The sequence below is a fragment of the Stenella coeruleoalba genome (assembly GCF_951394435.1).
Source record: "Stenella coeruleoalba genome assembly, chromosome: 1".
Lineage (NCBI taxonomy): Eukaryota > Metazoa > Chordata > Mammalia > Artiodactyla > Delphinidae > Stenella > Stenella coeruleoalba.
In genome coordinates this window covers 11,627,845-11,646,023 of record NC_137169.1, presented here as the reverse complement: position 1 = coordinate 11,646,023, position 18,179 = coordinate 11,627,845, and the positions used below count along the sequence as shown (strand labels likewise).

Below are 18,179 nucleotides of genomic sequence, written 5' to 3'. Positions count from 1 at the left end.
AGCGCCTGCTCACGGCAACTAGAGAAAGCCCGCGCGCAGCAATGAAGACCCAACACAGCCAAAAATAAATAAAATTAAATTAATGAATTAAAAAAAAACCCTAAATGTACTCTAACCACACGATTCAGCAACCGCGCCCTTGGTATTTACTCAAAGGAATTGAAAACATGTCCACACAAAACCCTGCACATGGACGTTTATGGCAGCTTTATTCATAACTGCCCAAACTTGGAAGCCACCAGGATGTCCTTCAGTGGGTGAATGGATAATGGACTATTATTTGGCACTTAAAAAAAAAAAAGAGCTATCAAGCCATGAAAAGACTTGGAGGAAACGAAAATGCATATTACTAAATAAAAGAAACTAATCTGAAAAGTTGTATGATTCCAACTACATGATATCCCGGAAAAGGCAAAAACTATGGTGACGGTAAAAAGATCTGTGGTTGCCAGGGGCTGGGGGGGCGCGGGGAGGGAGCACAGAGGATTTTCAGGCAGTGAAACTATTCTTTTTTTTTTTTGGATAAGTTTCTTTTATTTGGAATAAAAATGTCCAGTTTTGAAAAGAAAAGTTTTCCAAAAAACATAAGTCCTCAGACCACAAGTTTCCCCATGACGAGGTGAATTCCTGAACACTGCAGAGGGATTACTGGAGATGTTGATTACTTAAGACACTAATAGGAAGGCACTGAGGAACAGCAGAGCCAGGCTTCAGTCAGACAGACGTGCGCTGCCGTGGAGGAATTGCATAGGCTGGCTTTGAAGTTGGCTTCTCCTTTGCTTCTTTTTATTTTGTTAAACTTGTAGCTTTACTTTCCTCAATTTCTAGAATATCAGATATTCTGGTTTATGGGTAATCATCATTTTGCTTTATTCCCATGTCCCTGATCTGTAACTTCACCCACCTCACTTCCCCTCTATGGACTCCACGGTGGCTTTGAATGAATTCTCTGTACTTTCTGTTACTATGTAGTTATAGAGTGACCTGAGAAGTGAAACTCATAAATCGAGTTGACCTAATACCAGGGCTTTGTGCACAGAATCCACCCATCTGCTCAGAGATAGCCTGATCTGAACCACATCCCCCACCGTGCTCCCTGGCTTCTGCTTATGGCAGTAGGTTTGGGGTCAAAGGCACCTTCAGGACTGGACCACCTTCCCGGTGGAGAGTCGTGACTTACAGGGCCTCTGGTTCCTCTCCGGGGTTGGCCTCATTATTGGTGGACCTGCTGGTTGCAGGACTTAATGAAGCTCAGGTTGTTGATGTCTCATCGCAGAAAGAATTCAGTGAGAGCCAAAGTGATAGGTAAGAAGTGGATTTATTTAGAGAGAAACACACTCCACAGACAGAGCGTGGGCCATCTCAGAAGGTGAGAAAGGCCAGGGCAGTGAAACGATTCTGTATGACATTATAATGGTGGATACGTGTCATCACACATTTGTCCAAGCCCAAACCCATAGGATGGGCAACACCAAGAGTGAACCCTACACAGCACTGTAAATCAACTACACTCCAATAAAATTAAGATTTAAAAAAAAGAGTGAACCCTAATGTAAACCATGGACTTTGGGTGATTATGATGCGTCAATGTAGGTTCATCAGTTCTAACAACTGCACCTCTCTGGTGCTGATGTTGATAATGGGGGAGGCTGTGTATGAGTGGGGACAGGGGCTACCTGGGAAAGCTCTGTATCATCCTCTCAATTTTGCCATGAACATAAAACTGCTCTAAAGAAGTCTCTACTATATATATGTATATATATGGTTACTTCGGAGAGAGAAGATTTAGCATAATTTCGATTTTTCCTTTTGCCTCTGTTGCGTCTCATTTTTCTCCAGTAATCACGTCTCACTTGTATACTTTTTTCCAGGAACACTGCTTCTCAAGTGGTGAAGCAAAGTGAAGTCTGGAGAAGGGAACACTTGGCCACATACCTAAGAAGGCTCCCTCAACAGATGTCCCATCGTGATCAGATTCAGCGCAATATTTCAGTCATGCAACTAACTATGTGAGAAAAGAGTTGCAATCACCTTTGTCGGAGCTGGAGAACTGGATCCCCACCTCGTGGAGGAGATGCTCCGTTTCCTCCAGCCAGGACAGTGACAGGCGCAAGATGTCCAGCGCCACCTTCTGGAGCCCTGAGACAGGTGGGCTCACCTGCAGGTGCTGCAGGAGGTCGACCTCCTTCTTCAGGTCACTGCTACAGCAAGACATTTTCATGCACGCCTGGAAAGAGATGAGGTCGTGAGGAGCCCGGGCACCATCGCCAGAAATAGCACCTGACGGTTGTGACCCGCGAAGAGCAGTGTTCCTGACGTGCCCGTGAAGCAGGCAGCGCCGTATGTTGGCCGCCCTGTGACGGTCCAGTTCTACTTGCGTTTTTTGGGGGGCGGAAGGAAGGAGGCAGCTTTTATTTCATGTGCTCTAATTTGGACCCTGGATGGTCAAAGAGACCCTTTGTTTAGGTGTACGCACTTCCGAAGCCAAATTGCTAAGGACGATTTGGCTGAAACGAGAACCAAATCTGGCTACAGAATTCTTGCTGAGATCAACACACAAGCTGGTCATAAAGTGCGGTTTCCTGATTTGAAAGAGTGCTGACAAGCCAGCATTTGCACAGACTCCCCAAATAGTAGCTGCGTGTTTCCAGAGAAAGCAGAAGCAGCTGCCTGATGTGATAAGCTGGACCCCTGCGTGGGGGCCACGAAGTGGGGGCTCTGCCAGACCCTCTGGTCGCATCTCCTCCAAAGTCAAAGGCAACAAGGCTAAGAGCAGCCTTCCGCTGCTGGGACAGAAAAGAAAACTGCAAATAAAGAGCAGAACGTTTCTTTGGTTTCTCTGGAAATAACACGGGGCTGTTTTTTTCCCTGGGGTCTGGGGCCTCCCAAAGGCAATACTTGGAGTGTGTCGGGCAGCTTCTCCTTGGTCACACCAAGTTCACCTGGGAGGCATTTCTGGAGGTCCTTTGTTTTCTGATCCCAAACAGATTTCTCCAACAAGAGAAAAGGTGGACTAAAAGCAGAGCTGGACAATTTCCTGAACAAGGAGCACAAAAACGAGACACAGGGGACATCTGAGAAATGGAGAAGGGGGCACCTGGCAACTGTCTAAGGATGTCTTCAGCTTCACGATGTTCTCTGTCATTTCCTCCTGTTTGCAGCTGCTGAGCTGGGTCTCCTTCTGCAGGGTCCGCTTTTTCTGCCGAAAGTTGATATTGTCCTCTGTGACCCTGGTGATCTTCTCTATTAACTGGTGAGAAAAAGAAAAAAAAAAGATTTAAAATGCAGGGTGGGGCTTCCCTGGTGGCGCAGTGGTTGGTAGTCCACCTGCCAATGCAGGGGACACGGGTTTGCGCCCCGGTCGGGGAAGATCCCACATGCCGCGGAGCAACGGGGCCCGTGAGCCGTGGCCGCTGAGCCTGCGCGTCCGGAGCCTGTGCTCCGCAACGGGAGAGGCCACGATAGTGAGAGGCCCGCGCACCGCGATGAAGAGTGGCCTCTGCTCGCCGCAGCTGGAGAGAGCCCTCGCACAGAAACGAAGACCCAACACGGCCAAAAATAAATAAATAAATAAATTAATTAAAATGCAGGGTGGCTCTGGGGGGAGGGGACCTGGAGGGCTTCAGCTTAAGCTCAGAGGAGGGAGGTCCTGGCGTGTTTTGGCGATGGCTCTGGAGGGTGGATGTCGGCTCTGTCACCAGGGCTTTTTCCCAGGATCAGAGATGGTTTTTAAGAGCCAAAGGCCTGTCATGTGGCCACGAGTGTGTCCTAGATTCTTCTGCATTCTGGGAGTGACTCATCACGCTGAGCCTGATGCTGTGGGCCCCTAAAAAGGACGTTCTCCAAGAGAAGCCCGTGGGGTGATCTTTTGACCCGTGCGCTGACACCCAGGGTTGGAGAGGATAAACGGAAGAATAATAAGGCAATCGTTACAGCCAGAGGCCCACCCTCACTGCCATATGCCTCTTCAGAAGGAACGAGCGAGCGAGGACGCACCGTCCATGCTGAGGCCGCCCCTTTCCTCGCGGGACTAACGGAGGTTAACCGTGCGGGTCTGGCGACCAGACACGGTCCTGGGTGGTTTAATTGGATTTTCACAGAAACACTGCAAGGGAGTTTAACTGGCTTTTACTTTAAAAGCCAGGAAGTCCCAGAAAATCCTAACAAATCTTTACGGTGTAGCAACAGCGTGAAGAATATGTGCCACCCACAAAAGCCAGGAGCATGTGCTCCCAGTGTCTGGAGCCCCGGGTCCCTGAAGGAGAAAGCGGGGAAGAGGCACGAACCTGCTGATCGGAGACGGGTTTGTCCTGGAACGGTTTCACGTGTCCGTACGTGGCCTTGATGACCTGACTTCTGAAAAGCTCCAGCTGCAGCACAAAGAAAGGGAAGGGGGATGAGGTGAGTGGTGCAGCTGCAGCTGCAAGGCTGGGGGAGGCGCCTCCGTCGCTGGGTCTGGGAGAAATCGGTGAGAAGGCTCTGCACGCCTTTAGCGGTCATTATGGGTAATTAACACCTTCACCTCTCACCGGAAGGGGCAGTGCCCACACAAGAGAGGGGGACCGCAGGCTCTAATGACTTTTCAGGTGTGCCCGCCTAACCCAGCCGACGCACATGGTCAGCACACACACGTCTCGGGCTCTCGGAAGATTATCCAGTGGGAAGTCCAGGGCCAGGAGCGCTCTTCCGTGATTGCTTCGTTGGCAGCAGGCTGTGAGATAAATATTGAGGCTGTCAGCCCGAGCAGCTCGTGTAATCAGCAAGGGCGCCTGGGGAGAGAAGGAGTTGCTGCCTGCTGCCGTTCTGTGCCTTAGACCTTGTGTCCTGAAGACGACGTCTCCTGTATTCCTCTCCAGGTCCCCGGAGCCTGGTGCAGCGCTTGGCACACAGCAGGCACTCAATAAATGTTCATCGAATGCTTATAACAGAAACATCTGTCAGGTCAGATGTTCAAAGTCCTCTATTTCAGTTCAGCCAGTTTTTACTGAGTGCCTCCCTGGTGCTGGTGTCTTCATATTACGGATGATGAAACAACGCAGTTAAATTAAATCAGGGCTTCGAGAATGACGAGTTCAAGATGCCCCAGGCTCATGAGACCTGAACGGCAAAGAAGCCCAAGTTTCTCTGGAAATTTACCAACACGATGGCTCTTGGCCTGGGTTTTTGGCTCACTGGCCAAATGTGGTCATGAAAGGCTCTATAACAGAGCCCTGAAGGACCATAAGGGCCACTGAATCAATGAGAACGTCCACAGGTCCCAAGACACAGGAGTCTGCTGCACACCAGGGAGCTCTGGGAAGCCAAGCAGAGGAATTGTGACTCTCCTAAGGACACCTCTGCAGTCATCCTGCCGGAAGCCAGCCGGGTGATTGGAGGGACTCTGGGTCGTCTGCTGGTTTCATGGCCAAGGGAGGGTCCTAGCTCGCCCAAGGAAGAGGTTATGTAGAGAGGGCCCTGTGGACGATGGCCCGCATTACCACCAGAGGCGCCCTACGGGACTGCTTGGCGGGGGGGTGGGGGTAGGGAGGGACAGGTCCTGCTGGACGATGGCCTGAGTCCTGTGGTCACTGGCCTGGGGAAGGGCAGGACCTCAGGCCGGGAGCGGGCTGTGGAGACAAGGGGGTGAAGCAGGAAAGCCCAGGCAGCGCAGAGAAGACTCGTTCGTCCTCTCTCTCTCGAGTCTAGACCTGGAGGAATCTCAGTGTCTCTGAGGGTCTTCCTGGATGACCCCTGGTCAGAGCCATGACCAGGCCCTCGGCAAGTGGCGCAGATCATGCCCTCAAAGCGGGTATGCGCTGTGGGTGCAGAGTGCCAGCAAGGTGAGGGGTAGCCCAGGTGCACAGAGGGAAGCCCAGGCTGGCGGGCTCTCTGCCTTGCTGAGGGGTCGGCACCCTGAAGGAGAAAGGACAGCGGGGGTGATGGTGTGGAAATTGGTTGAAGAGGCTTTAAAACCCGCCTGAGGGTCAGCATCGTCATTTAACTTGTGGGTGCCTCTGAAGGTCAGCGCGTGGGACAAATTCCGGTCACACTGATGGTTCAGGCTTGGATGCTACCAAGCGGAAGGGCTTTGGGAGCTGGGCTGGGTGGGATGGAGGGCTCCTTTAAGGATTGTGGCTCTTAACCTTTTTTGGTGGTTTACAGATCCTTCTGAGAATCCAGTGAGTGACGAGGTGGACTCATTCTCCCAGAAAAAGAAAAGCACAAACACATACACGCAAAACGTTCTTGGTCCCCCTGGAGCCGTGGCTGCCAGGAGAGGATGCCTTGTGGAGGGGTCCAAGATGGGCTGCACTCGGTGGGCCGTGTTCTGGAGGGCCAGTGCCCCATCTTGGGTTCTCGTTTGCTCTCCCTTAGTCTCTGGTGAAGGCTCATTTGCATGTTCTGGCCCTCATGTCTGTGCCACGTGTAAGAGGAAGGGCCACTGGGCCATCTTGGGTCAGAGCCCTGGGAAATGGCCCTCTCCCCACCCTGCCCATCTCCATCTGGCATAAGCCGTGGTATTCTGGGTTTTAATTTATTAAGAAAAGTGGCAGGACTTCCCTGGCGCTCCAGTGGTTAGGACTCCGTGCTTCCACTGCAGGGGGCACGGGTTCCATCCCTGGTCGGGGAACTAAAATCCTGCAAGCCACGCAGTTTGGCCAAACAAAACAAAACAAAACAAACAAACAAAAAGAAATGCTGCATTTCCCTGGGGACACTGACTGTAGCATCTGTTTGGGGGCCCAGAGGAAGAAAGATCGCTGTAAACGTCAGGACAAAAAATGTGAAGGAGAAAGTGCTAGAAACACCCCTGGGCTCAAGAGCTCAAACCCTTCTCAAGAGGGAAGTGCACAGCTGGTTCATGGGGGCGGGGGTTGAGCTGGGACCGGCTGCTTGGTCGGGGTCCCAGGCAACAGCAGACACTGGAGTGGGCAGCTTCCCAGAAGGAAAAGCCTCTTTAGTGACGTCCACTGGGGACGCGGAAACCGCACAAAGCCCTGCCCTGAGATAAGCGGGTGAGCTGAACCAGGCCGTCTTCCTCCTCTCTCATCCCTGCCGGCCGCTTGGGTGCGGGATTCTGTGGAGGGCACGGGCCCGTGAAGGGGCTCTGCAGTGCGCCTACCTGACCTACTGCCCTTTCCAAATTGGCTTTAATGAGGTTTTCTCTGCTCCCCATTTCTTGCAGCTGAAGCAATTTCCTTCTGGAATCCTCCTGAAGCTTCTCTTCAACCTGAAAGGATGATGAAAGCGTGGGCTTTGCTGCTAACATGACCATCATGCCCTCTGGGGAAACTCTTCTGGGGGGGCTAATGGCAGTGGGGGAGTCCCTGAGGGGTAGGGACAGCTGCAGCCCAGTGGCAGGGGTCACAGGCACGCACGGGGTGGAGGCAAACTCACAGGGAGTCGCCCCCTACGGGAAGGGGCCGAGCTCTGCACCCTGGGCTCAACTATGTTCTGCCGCAGACTCCAATCCCAGCTCGGTCCCTAACAAGCCGTAGGACCCTGGGAAAGTTATTTCACTGCTCCGTGACTCGGTGGCCTCATCTGTCAAATGGGGATGATGATACCAGTACCACTGCACAGAGTTATTGTGGGGATTCAATGTTTGGAACAGTGCTTAAGGGCTCTGTGAGTGTGTTAAGTACTGTTGTAACGTATGAAAGGTGGACGGGAATGTCCGCCGCACAGCCTCGTTCTAATAACTCGTGATGGGTACTTGGAAATGTTATTATTGGGATTATTATCATAACTATTTGTCGTTACCTCTTTGAGCACACTCACTGGTGGAAACCTCTCTGCAGGCTTGCTAAAGCAATGTCTATTAAGAATTGCAGCCTGCAAAGGAAGGCGTTTAAAAGTGGAGAAGCTGGCCTACTCTTCCCCCCTTGCCTGGGTAACAGTCAACGCGCGGTAGGCTTGGGAATGCTCCACGCTACCCTTTGCTGGCCAGTGTAGGCCTCGCAGCTGCTCAGTTCTTAGACGCACCTGCTGAGCCCTGGGCTCTGGCACTAACAGGAAATGAGGCAAACTCTCGTAAATAAATGGAAAGATTTTGTGCTGAAACCAATTCACAGGCTGTTTATTAGGGATCTGAAGAGGGGGATCACAGGGACGTAATAAAAGGCCCAGAAAAGCCCTTAAAAGCTTTCTTCTGAGTCGTGTGGTGCAGTGGAAGAGCCTCTACCCAGCTCCGTTACCTTGGAAAAGTCACCTAACCTGTCTGGGCCTTAGTTTTCTCCCAGGTCTAAACACGCTCTGACTTCTATTTCAGCAGCCTTTTTCATATGCTGCAAAAGCCAGGTCCAACCTTGGACTCTGCCCTTATCTGTGTTCTCCATGAACGGCCCCCATTCCCATCCCCAAGCCTCAGAGTCACCTTCAGCGGCCGCCCTGCTCCCTCTCTCACACTTGGTGGTCTCACGCCTGTCCTCCAATCCCTCTCACATGCAAGCTGGCCTGTGACAACTGGCCTCCTCGCCTCTAGTTTAGTGTCTTCCAGTGCAATCTTAACGGTACTGTGAGAGTTACCCAGCTGTAAGGCAGCTCTGTCCAACAGAACTTTCTGCAACGATACAGGTACTCTGAGCGAGGCTGTGCTGTCTGATACGGCAGCCACCAGCCACATCTGCGTATCGAGCACTCGAAATGTGGCTGGTGTGACGGAGGAGCTGAATTTAAAATTTTATTTAATTTTGACTAATTTCAGTGTAAACAGTAGCATGTGGCTGTTTGCTACGCCAGGGTAACTGAAGTCAGATGAACCCGGAGTCAGACAAAACCGACTGTGCAGTTGGGTTAGTTCCTGTACTAGTAACTAGTAGCCTTGACTTCCTCATCTGTAAAATGGGGAGGATGATTTCTAGATCACAGCGCTGCTGTGAAGATGAAGAGATGAAATGTTCGGGGTAATGCCTAGTACATGAGAAATTTAACTATCATTTTCACCCTTATTACTGTCCACAAATGTCATTGCATCAGTCCCTTGTTCAGAAGCCTTAGTAGCTCCCCACTGCCTATGGGGTACAGAGCCCAAGCACCTGAACGAAGGCAAAACACCAAGCCAGGGACTTCAAGAAGCCCCTACGAACTCTGGACGAGGTAAACAAAAATGAATCCACACCTAGATAAACCATGAAAAAACTTCTGGAAATCAAGGGAAAAGACAATCTTCAAAGCAACCGGAGAAAAAGACAGATTATGCAAAGGTACAACAGTTAGGCTTACAGATGACTTCTAACTGGAGATAATAGGAGCCACGAGACAATAGTGACAATCTAATGCTACCTCCAATGTGCTGAAAGAAAAGAACCGCCATTGTAGAATTCAACACGCTGTCAAATGTGTTTTAAGAATGAAGGTTAAATAGACATCTCCAGACAGACACACAGGCACATCTGAGGATTTGTCATCAGCAGAGCCACAGTGAGGGAAAACACTAAAGGGTATTCTTCAGACACAAGAAAAATGAACCCAGGTGGATGATCAGAGAGGCAGAAGAAGACAAGCAACAGTAAGGGTAATGTGTGGATATGATACTGACTATAGAAAAACACTAGTAATGTCTTTTGGGGTTTTAACTATCAAGAGGAGTTTAGAAAATGACAGCAATGGCTTATAAATCTGGAGGGGGTAAGTGAAGTTAAGGTGTTTGAAACTCATTGCACTGTCAAGGAGAAGGGCGTAATTATCAACTACTATTGCCTCTTGGTAAGTTAAGAATGCGTATTGTAGTCTTTAGGATGACTACTAAGAGAATAGTAGAAGAGTGAAAAACTTAATTAGTGTGTGAGTCAAGGATGAATGCTATTGTCTTACTATTACTAAAAGAATAGTAAAAAAGTGAAATATTTCCAAGCTAATAGAGGGGGAAAGTGGAATGAGAGAAATGAGAGAAAACCATCCACTCAGAAGGAGGCAAGAAAGGAGAGAAAAAGGAATATAGCACAGATGGTACAACTGGTACTGAGCATTAAGGTAGATTTAAACCCCAGCACATGAGTAATTACATAATATAAATGGACTAAAAGTCAAAGATTGTCAAACTGGATTTTGTAAAAATGATACACTATTTGGAAGGCATATGTCTAAAACTTAAGACAAAAATTGACAGAGAAAGTATGAAAAAGATATGCTATGAAAACTCTAACCAACAGAAAGCCAGTGATGAAGCTAAATGACAAAGAAGACGTTAAGGGAGAAACACTACTAGAGATGAAAAGGGACATTTCACGATGATCAAAAGTTTTGTTCTACAGGAAGTATTAGGATTCTAAATTTATATGCACCTAGTAACACAGCCTCAAAATATATAAAGCAAAAATCGTTAATATTAAAAGAAGAAACACACAAATTACAAACATGTTGAGATTTTTAAAACATTCTCAATGACTGATGGAACAAAAAGAAAAAAAATCAATATGAGAATTTAAAGTTGGAACAACATCATTGGCAAACTTGATTGAATGGATCAATTCTTTCTTAGATAATTTCACAATTAAGATTTGAAGGCAGTCTAGGGTAGTGGTTACACACAGGGGCTTTGGAGTCAGGCAGTCCTGGATTCAAGTTCTGCCGCAACTACTTTATGCAAGTGAACTTGGTTAACTTCCTTCACCTCTGTGAGCCTCAGTTTTCCCGACTGTAAAGTGGGGTTAACACCAGTATAGACCGCATGGGGTCATTGTGAGGATGAACAGAGATGATGCAGGTGGAGTGCTTGCCCCAGAGTGGTTGCCAGGCCGACCTGTCCCCGCCATACCTTGCTCTTTTCCCGTAGCGTCTTAGAGATCAGGCTCTGCTCGGTACAGCTCCTTTTCAGCTCCTCCCTGAGCTTCTTCATTTCTTTCTCCATGTCATGGATTTGCTGAAAAGAGTTCCAACAACAGGGAAGTCAACTTCATAACTCATTTCATCCGGTTCATTAAGGCAGAAACCTAGTCTGGGATTTGCTTAATTCCTTCCCTTGGGGGCCAATTCTACATCTTTAAGGCAAAGTCGAATTTCTTTCAATGGATGCAATGAAAGTGCTGGGTGAGGGAAAATTTGAGTTTCTTTTGAAGATTAGCATGGATCCTGGATTAAACAGTACAAGATACCTATCCACTCATTAGAATCTCTTTCCTTGGGGTATATTTTTGAGTTCAATCTAAATAAGGGCTGTTTGGAAGACACAATGGGCACAGTTTGGAAGAAAAGAACAATGAAATTTTTTCTTTTTTCTCATTTGAGGCAGAGAAGTGTGCTCCTGACTTAGAGAAGAGCACACGTCTCCTGCCCCTGTCCCAGGCACCGTCCTTCCCAACGGATGGAAAACGTATGCCTGGTGATGTGCACGAGGGTTCGGTTGGAACAGGGGGTGAACATTTACATTTAGTGGTCATCTTTTCATTGTATTAATTTTTATGTTCACCTTCCATACAAGGCCAGTGATACATTTGCTTTTTATTTTGTTTTCATGAATTGGTGTAAAATTGAATGTATTTAAGTAAAAATACTTAAAGAAGAGTTGTGTTAATAACAGTGCTCAGGGCTGTGATGAAACTTGTGACAGTGGATCATGAAAGTCTAGGCATCACAAGTCCAGGGGTAGGGACCACGGTGAATTTCTAGCAGCATATGGTGGCCACCTCCCTTCCCTTTACCCAGGGGAAACCTGATGAGGGGCCTTGAGCCAACTGCCCAGAAAATCTGGGGAGAGTATGTTTTCCATGGTCTTTTCACCCATCTCTTTGAGGCTAGCAAATCAAAGAATTATGAGACTACATTAACAGACAAACACCCGGAAAGCCCCAGAGCTTGTGCTAGCTAATGGGCCACGGAACCCCTCCAAAACCCTGAAGGTCACAATCTAGGCTTTCAGTGGACACCTAGGGGTGAGGAGGTTCAACGCACGGTTTTGCAGAGTTTTAACTCTTTCTCCTGGGCTTCCCAGTGCTCATTCTGGGCATCTTCCTTCTGTAACTCTTCTTTCAGCACTGAGCACTGTGGAGAAAAAGGACAAGGCCACGGGGGCTTGGCTGGGGGTCCCAAGTCCCTGTGTTCACGCCCAGGAGTGTTTCCTGCTGTATAACCCAATCACACCTCTGAATTCTGAGACGCGAGACAATTTGTGTGATGGGAGCTCGGGATCCTGCAGTCGCTCCCAGTTCACCCCTCTCATGAGTTCTGAGAAATAGAGCGTCTAAATTCCTCTTCAAAAAACCAGCAAACTTCACCGCAGGGGAAATGCAGCATTGTAGAGTCTGGGTACTTAGGGTGCAGGAATTGGGATGTTTTCACTCTGTGACCGGTGAGGGTGGAGGGGGCGGAACCAGTGAGCTCGGGTCCCTCTTAGGGCTTTTGTGCAGTTTGCATCTCAAAGACACAACTGCCCCGGCTGGTGTGGAGGGGTAAACGGAGCTGTCTTTCCCGAGGGTGGCTGGGCAACAGGCATTAGGGGCATAAGGATGGATGTGTGCCTTCTATTGACCCAGCAATTCCCACTTGAGGAATGTACCTTAAGGACAACGGCTGGAGAAAGAAGTAAATCTGTAGTTTCAAGGATGCTCTTCACAGAATTGTCAGTAACAGTGGAAGGAAAAAAAGAGGAAACAACCCAAGTGTTGTTCATAACAGCAGACCACTTTATAACACTGGGTACATCCAGGAGAAAGTATGTAGCTTTTAAGACCAATGATAAGAGCGTTGATTTATTAGCATGGGAAAATAGTATTTAAAAATTTAAAAAATTGTATAAATTCACTATAAAATGATTGATTGATTGATTTCTAGGCAATATATAGAAACAAGACTGGAAGAACATACATGAAAATATTAACACTGATTTCTCAAGGTAGCATTTCCTCTCCTCTCTTTTTATTTTTTCTTTTCAATGTCATCTACTTATTTTTCTAAAATTAACACACATGATGTATGTCATTAAAAAAAAAAAAGGCATCTCAAATGTTCACGAGAGCAGTACCCTTGGTGGTGATGAGCCCTTGTGCTATTGGCCGGCACAGGCTAGAGGAGAAGGGACCTCATTCCAAGGTCAACGAGGAAGGGGAAACGGGGACATAAATCACCCAAATGCACTTCTGGAGGCAGAAGAGCCAAGCAGGTGCTGTCTTTGCGTATTCCCTCTACTTAGCATCAGCTCTGCATCCCCTTCCCGTCCCCAACACACACACACACACACACACACACACACACACACACACACACACACACACACATAAAACAGCTATAGCACATGCCTGGGAAGACACTCTGCTTGGGAGAAACGAATGCAGAGGGCTTGGCCAGGCAGCTGACCTGGGGCAGAGGCAGAAGAGCACAACTAAAACCAGCCTCCCACTTCTCAGAAAACGATTTTGTCATCCCCATTTCACAGATGGGGAAATGGAGGCCAAATAAGTTACAATCAAAGAAAGCTCTGGGATTGGACCCTGGTCTGTCTGATCCCAAAACTCATGCAGTGCCTTTCACCAGCTCCAAACTGGGTGTGGTACTACGTACCAGGTATTACTTATTGTGCCTTTTCCTTGGAACCTCAAGATCTGTTCTCACCCCACCCCCATGCAGACCTAGCTATCGGGTAGCCGCTGGGAATCTCTGAGTTGCCACCTGAGATGAAAGCTTTGAGGTTTTACCTTGACTCACAGAAACAGACACATCATACAAATACTGAGAAATCTTACCCTATAGAGCCAGGATTCTGAAGTTAGCATTGAAGGCAAGATTTGCAAATAGTCAAAGTTACATGTAAAAAGCTCTTTGCTTGCCTACCACGTTCATTTTCCATAGAGAAATTCTACACACTAAAGTCTAAGGAAGAAATGAGAGTCTGCGTGTTTGCACCTGGATCTTCAAACATTCTGCTTTGAAGGCAATTATGAGAACCAGTGGTGCTGGGACCATGATGCAGCCATGTGGTCATCCTTGCTCACAGAGAGATCGTATTCTGTTTAATATTAAACTTTGCAATGGCAGTATATGCTAATAAGTGTGTTTGTTGCTGGGAGTAAACAAACTAATTTATAATAGGGGTTAGAAAATGTTTGCTGGATTTGAATATATATCATGCTTATTCTGAGCCACATACACGCTGTACTTTGAAAAGCTGCAGAGAAGTTGACCACCTGCCCAGCAGCTACCCTCCCTGTGCCCCTGGGCACTGGCCTCATCTCACCACCGTGTGTCATGTGACTCCACTGTGTCTGCTTTTCGCAGCTACAATTTGCTGATGACCCGACACTCACTCTGGAGCTGAGGGCTTGGAGCTGGTGATCCTTTTCCTTGTTCTCACTCTTTAGTTGATTCACCTCCTGTTTTAGTTGTTGAACTTGATCATCCTTTACTAACACATCTCTTTGCAAAGATGACACCATCTCTGTAAAAAAACCAAACCAAACCAAAACAAAAAACTCGTGGAGGTCAAAGAGGCAGGAAGGGTTATTGGCAACACCATGGCTGCCAGCCAACGTTCGGACAAGACCTTCCAAGCCCGGGCCACCACCGGTGCCCGCCTAGAACTGGGGAGGCTTTTTCCAAGGGTCCCAGAGCAGGAATGGGAATGAGAGCAAAGTCCACGGAACATGGTTTGAGGCTTCAGTGAGAATGAGGGGCAGTCAGCACCAGCGAGAGGAGAAGGCTTTGGGGGCCCCTTGTGGGCACAGGCCAGGCGAAGCCAGGAGGAGAGGCCACACCATGGGCCTGGGGAACAAAGCTGCAGCACAGGGAAGGTCCAGGAATTCTTCCCCAGAGGCCAGGAGACGGGCTTGTGGCAGAGGGCACTGCTGGACACTATTGATGGGGTGGTTGGTTGGACCCCCCTCTACCACTTATTAGCTTGGTGGTCTTGGACAAGCTCTTTCACCTCCCACTGTCTGTCCCACACAGAGTTATTGTAAGGGTCAAATGAAACGGTATATGTCCCAAGAACACCAAGTGGCTGAATTATGTTGGTTACAGGGCGCCTATTATTCTTCTCGGCAGCCAGCTTCCAAAATGGCCCCAACGATCCCTGCCGCCTAGGATTCATGCCCTGTGTAGCCCCTCCCACCCTGAATGGGGCTGACATGGGTAACCAATACGATACTGTGGAAATGACGGAATGTTTCCTCCCAGGCTGGGTCATAAAAGACACTGTGGCCTCCTCTTTGCTCTCCCTTGAATCACTCACTCTGGGGGAAGCCAACTGCCGTGTTGTGAGGACACTCAAGCAGCCCTAGAGAGAAGCATGTGTGCTGAGGGCCTAAGGCCTCCAGCCAAAAGCCACACGAGCAGCCATTCTGAAGGGGGATCCTCTGGCTCCCCCCGAGGCTTTAGATGACACGACTGATGCCCCCGCCGACATCTTGACTGCAACTCATGAGAACTCAAAGTCACCCCCCCGTCAGATTCCTGAACTACAGAAACTGGGTGAGATAATAAATATTGGTTGAGGTTTTATCCATTACATTTTGGGGTAACTTGCTATGCAGCAATAGATAACTACTCTATTACTGTAGTATCATTTTTTTAAACATCTTTATTGGAGTATAATTGCTTTACAAGGGTGTGTTACTTTCTGCTTTATAACAAAGTGAATCAGTTATGCATATACATATATCCCCATATCTCTTCCCTCTTGCATTGTAGTATCATTTTGAATAAAAGTGGGAAGAAGGGTGTGTAAATGCAGTGGTATTGGGTTATCTCATACGGTTCTTTTCTTGGAAGAACATTAGGCCCAGTTTCATTGGTAGGTGTCAATCAAGAATGTATATGAAATAAAGAACAAAATGCTCCAGAATTTCATTTTAAAAATGAGCTTTGCCTCCAGGACACAGTTAAGTTACTTGGAAATCCCTCTGGGGCTTGCCACACTTTGAGTGGGTCCAGTCATCTCAAGCGTTATCCCAACCCAGGTCTGTCCCGACTCCCTGATTGGAGAAAGTGGGATCTGAGACAGGCTTGATGCTTGGATGAGGTTTGACTGGCCGCCATACGGGAGGAAGGTGAGGACCAGCGAGTTCATCCTTAACATTCCTGGTGCCCAGAACAGCACCTAGCCTGGGGGAGGTGCTCAGAAAATATCTGAGGACATCCCAAGTTAGGGTGGAGCATAAGCAGAGACCTGGGGGCAGCAGGGGGTGGGGGGGTGATTAAGTTGCAGAGTGAGGCAGAAGAAAAGCGCAGATTCATAGAGATGGTGATTCACGTGCGACTCAGTGCTGTGCCTGGGTTTTACAGCTGTGGGTATGTTTCCTGCCACGCACTGGCTGCTTTAAGAGTGATGTGCCCCTCCGAGGCTCACTGCCTCCTCCCTGTCACCTGCTTCTCTCCCTCCCCTCGTATGTGAGTGGTCCCATCCTCTTCAGGTCTCTGGACATGTCAGTTTCTGCTTAAAATACTCCACTGGATTCCCAACCCCCTTAGAATAAAAACCCAGACCCCCCCGACCCTGCCCAGCCCCACAATCCCTTGTGCACTCCATGCAGCCTCACTTGCCCTTGGTTTGTCCTTGCCCACCGGAAACAGGTCCGCTCGAAAGAAGGACGTAGCCGTTGAGGATACAACCTAAACTGGTTAGAATCAGCTGAGTCCAAGGGGGAGTAAGGTTCGACTTCCAGTGGAACTCGAGCCTCATTACAGGCTCATTGTAATACATTAACGAAATGACACGCCCACCAGCACTAGGACAGTTCCGAGGCTGACCATAAAGGTCAAAAAGTGGGTGGTGGGGCTTCCCTGGTGGCGCAGTGGTTGAGAGTCCGCCTGCCGATTCAGGGTACACGGGTTCGTGCCCCGGTGCGGAAGGATCCCACATGCCGCGGAGCGGCTGGGCCCGTGAGCCATGGCCGCTGAGCCTGCGCGTCCGGAGCCTCTGCTCCGCAACAGGACAGGCCACAAAAAAAAAAAAAAAAAAAAAGTGGGCGGTGGCCCAATTCCTGGAAATCCCCGCCCCTTCCCTAAAATATTAGAGTTCTCATAATCCTCCCACTCATTACCCTATGAAATAACCCAGCCCATAGAAACTAACCGCCCCACATTTGGGGGCCTCTAGCCTTCTGAGATGGCCCACGCTCTGTCTGTGGAGTGCTTCTCTCTAAATAAATCCACTTCTTACTTTGTCTCTCACTGAATTCTTTCTGCGATGAGACATAAAGAACCTGAGCTTTATTAAGTCCCGAAACCAGATGTGAGATCTCTATTAAAAGATAGTGGGTTCTGACTGGGTTCGAGTCCCAGCCCACGGGTTCAAGCCCCACCTGAGTTCCATGGTTGCACACCCACTAAGCTGTTCTCCCTTGGCCTCCCCCCTTGAAGCACTGGCCACCACGACACACAGTTTATTTTCTCCACAGCACCGCTGCTCTCTGAAGTGGGCTTGTTTATTCATCCGCTTACTTTTATTGTCTGTCACCCCCTCCCAAGTCTGTGAGTACAGGAATCTGACTGTCTTGCTTGGCTCTCCCTCCCCAGAGCCTGGAACGGGGCCTGATATCTAGTAGGTGCTCAATAAACATGTTGAAGGAATGAAAGAATCCAGGGAATCAAAGCTCAGCCACAGCTGTGCGTTGGCTGCCCCTCTCCCCACCCAAGCCCTTTGTCAGGGAACCACCTCTGCTAAAATTAGAAAATGTTTTCACTTGGGCCCAAGTGCACTCGGCTGAAATGGCTGAGACAAAGGGTGCCTTAAAAGAGTGACCCCATTTTGTCCACGCTCTGCTTGGTACTCAGGCTGGTTTGTGGAACCACCCAAGCCACAAGGCGACCTGTGTTCTCCCTGGTGGGGCCAGTGTTCAGGAGACCTTGTAGCCAAGAGATAACGTTCTCTCAAATATTTATCAGGCCCTGCCCTCGGGACTGGGTGGCAAGAAACCTCCACTGGGGGAGAACTCTGATCCCTGAGGCTGCACCCGGGTCACGGGCACAGGTGTGGTGGTTGACTGGTGATGTCTGCAGGGGGAGGGCGGAAGCCCTGGGGCCCGAAGGCAGAAGGGCCTCACCTGATGTGATGGCGGTCTCCCTCCTTAAGTTCTCGGCCTCGTTCTTCAGGGATGTGATTTCTAAGTTTCTCTCAGACAGGGTCTGGCACAGTACCTGGCTGTAGCCTTGCTGTAGGGCACTGATCTGTGGAAGGAGGCAACACACGGTCAGAGGGGGCCAGCCAGGCCTGCAGGACATGCTGGTACTTCTCCAGCGTTGGGCAAAGAGTCGGGCTGATCTTGGGT

The 18,179-nt window shown here is 49.0% G+C and overlaps 1 protein-coding gene across 1 annotated transcript in view; it reads right to left on the bottom strand.

Annotated features, from left to right (window-relative positions):
* FHAD1 (forkhead associated phosphopeptide binding domain 1) overlaps nt 1-18,179 on the bottom strand; it is a 133,520-nt gene that overhangs the window by 54,543 nt on the left and 60,798 nt on the right. Inside the window, exons 7-14 of the mRNA XM_079928530.1 lie at nt 17,955-18,078; nt 14,220-14,350; nt 11,872-11,961; nt 10,739-10,843; nt 7,103-7,210; nt 4,287-4,370; nt 3,098-3,250; nt 2,032-2,227 (exon numbers count right to left, since the gene is read on the bottom strand). Of these exons, the coding sequence (XP_079784656.1) occupies nt 2,032-2,227; nt 3,098-3,250; nt 4,287-4,370; nt 7,103-7,210; nt 10,739-10,843; nt 11,872-11,961; nt 14,220-14,350; nt 17,955-18,078 (991 nt within the window). The remainder of the gene's footprint in view (nt 1-2,031; nt 2,228-3,097; nt 3,251-4,286; nt 4,371-7,102; nt 7,211-10,738; nt 10,844-11,871; nt 11,962-14,219; nt 14,351-17,954; nt 18,079-18,179) is intronic.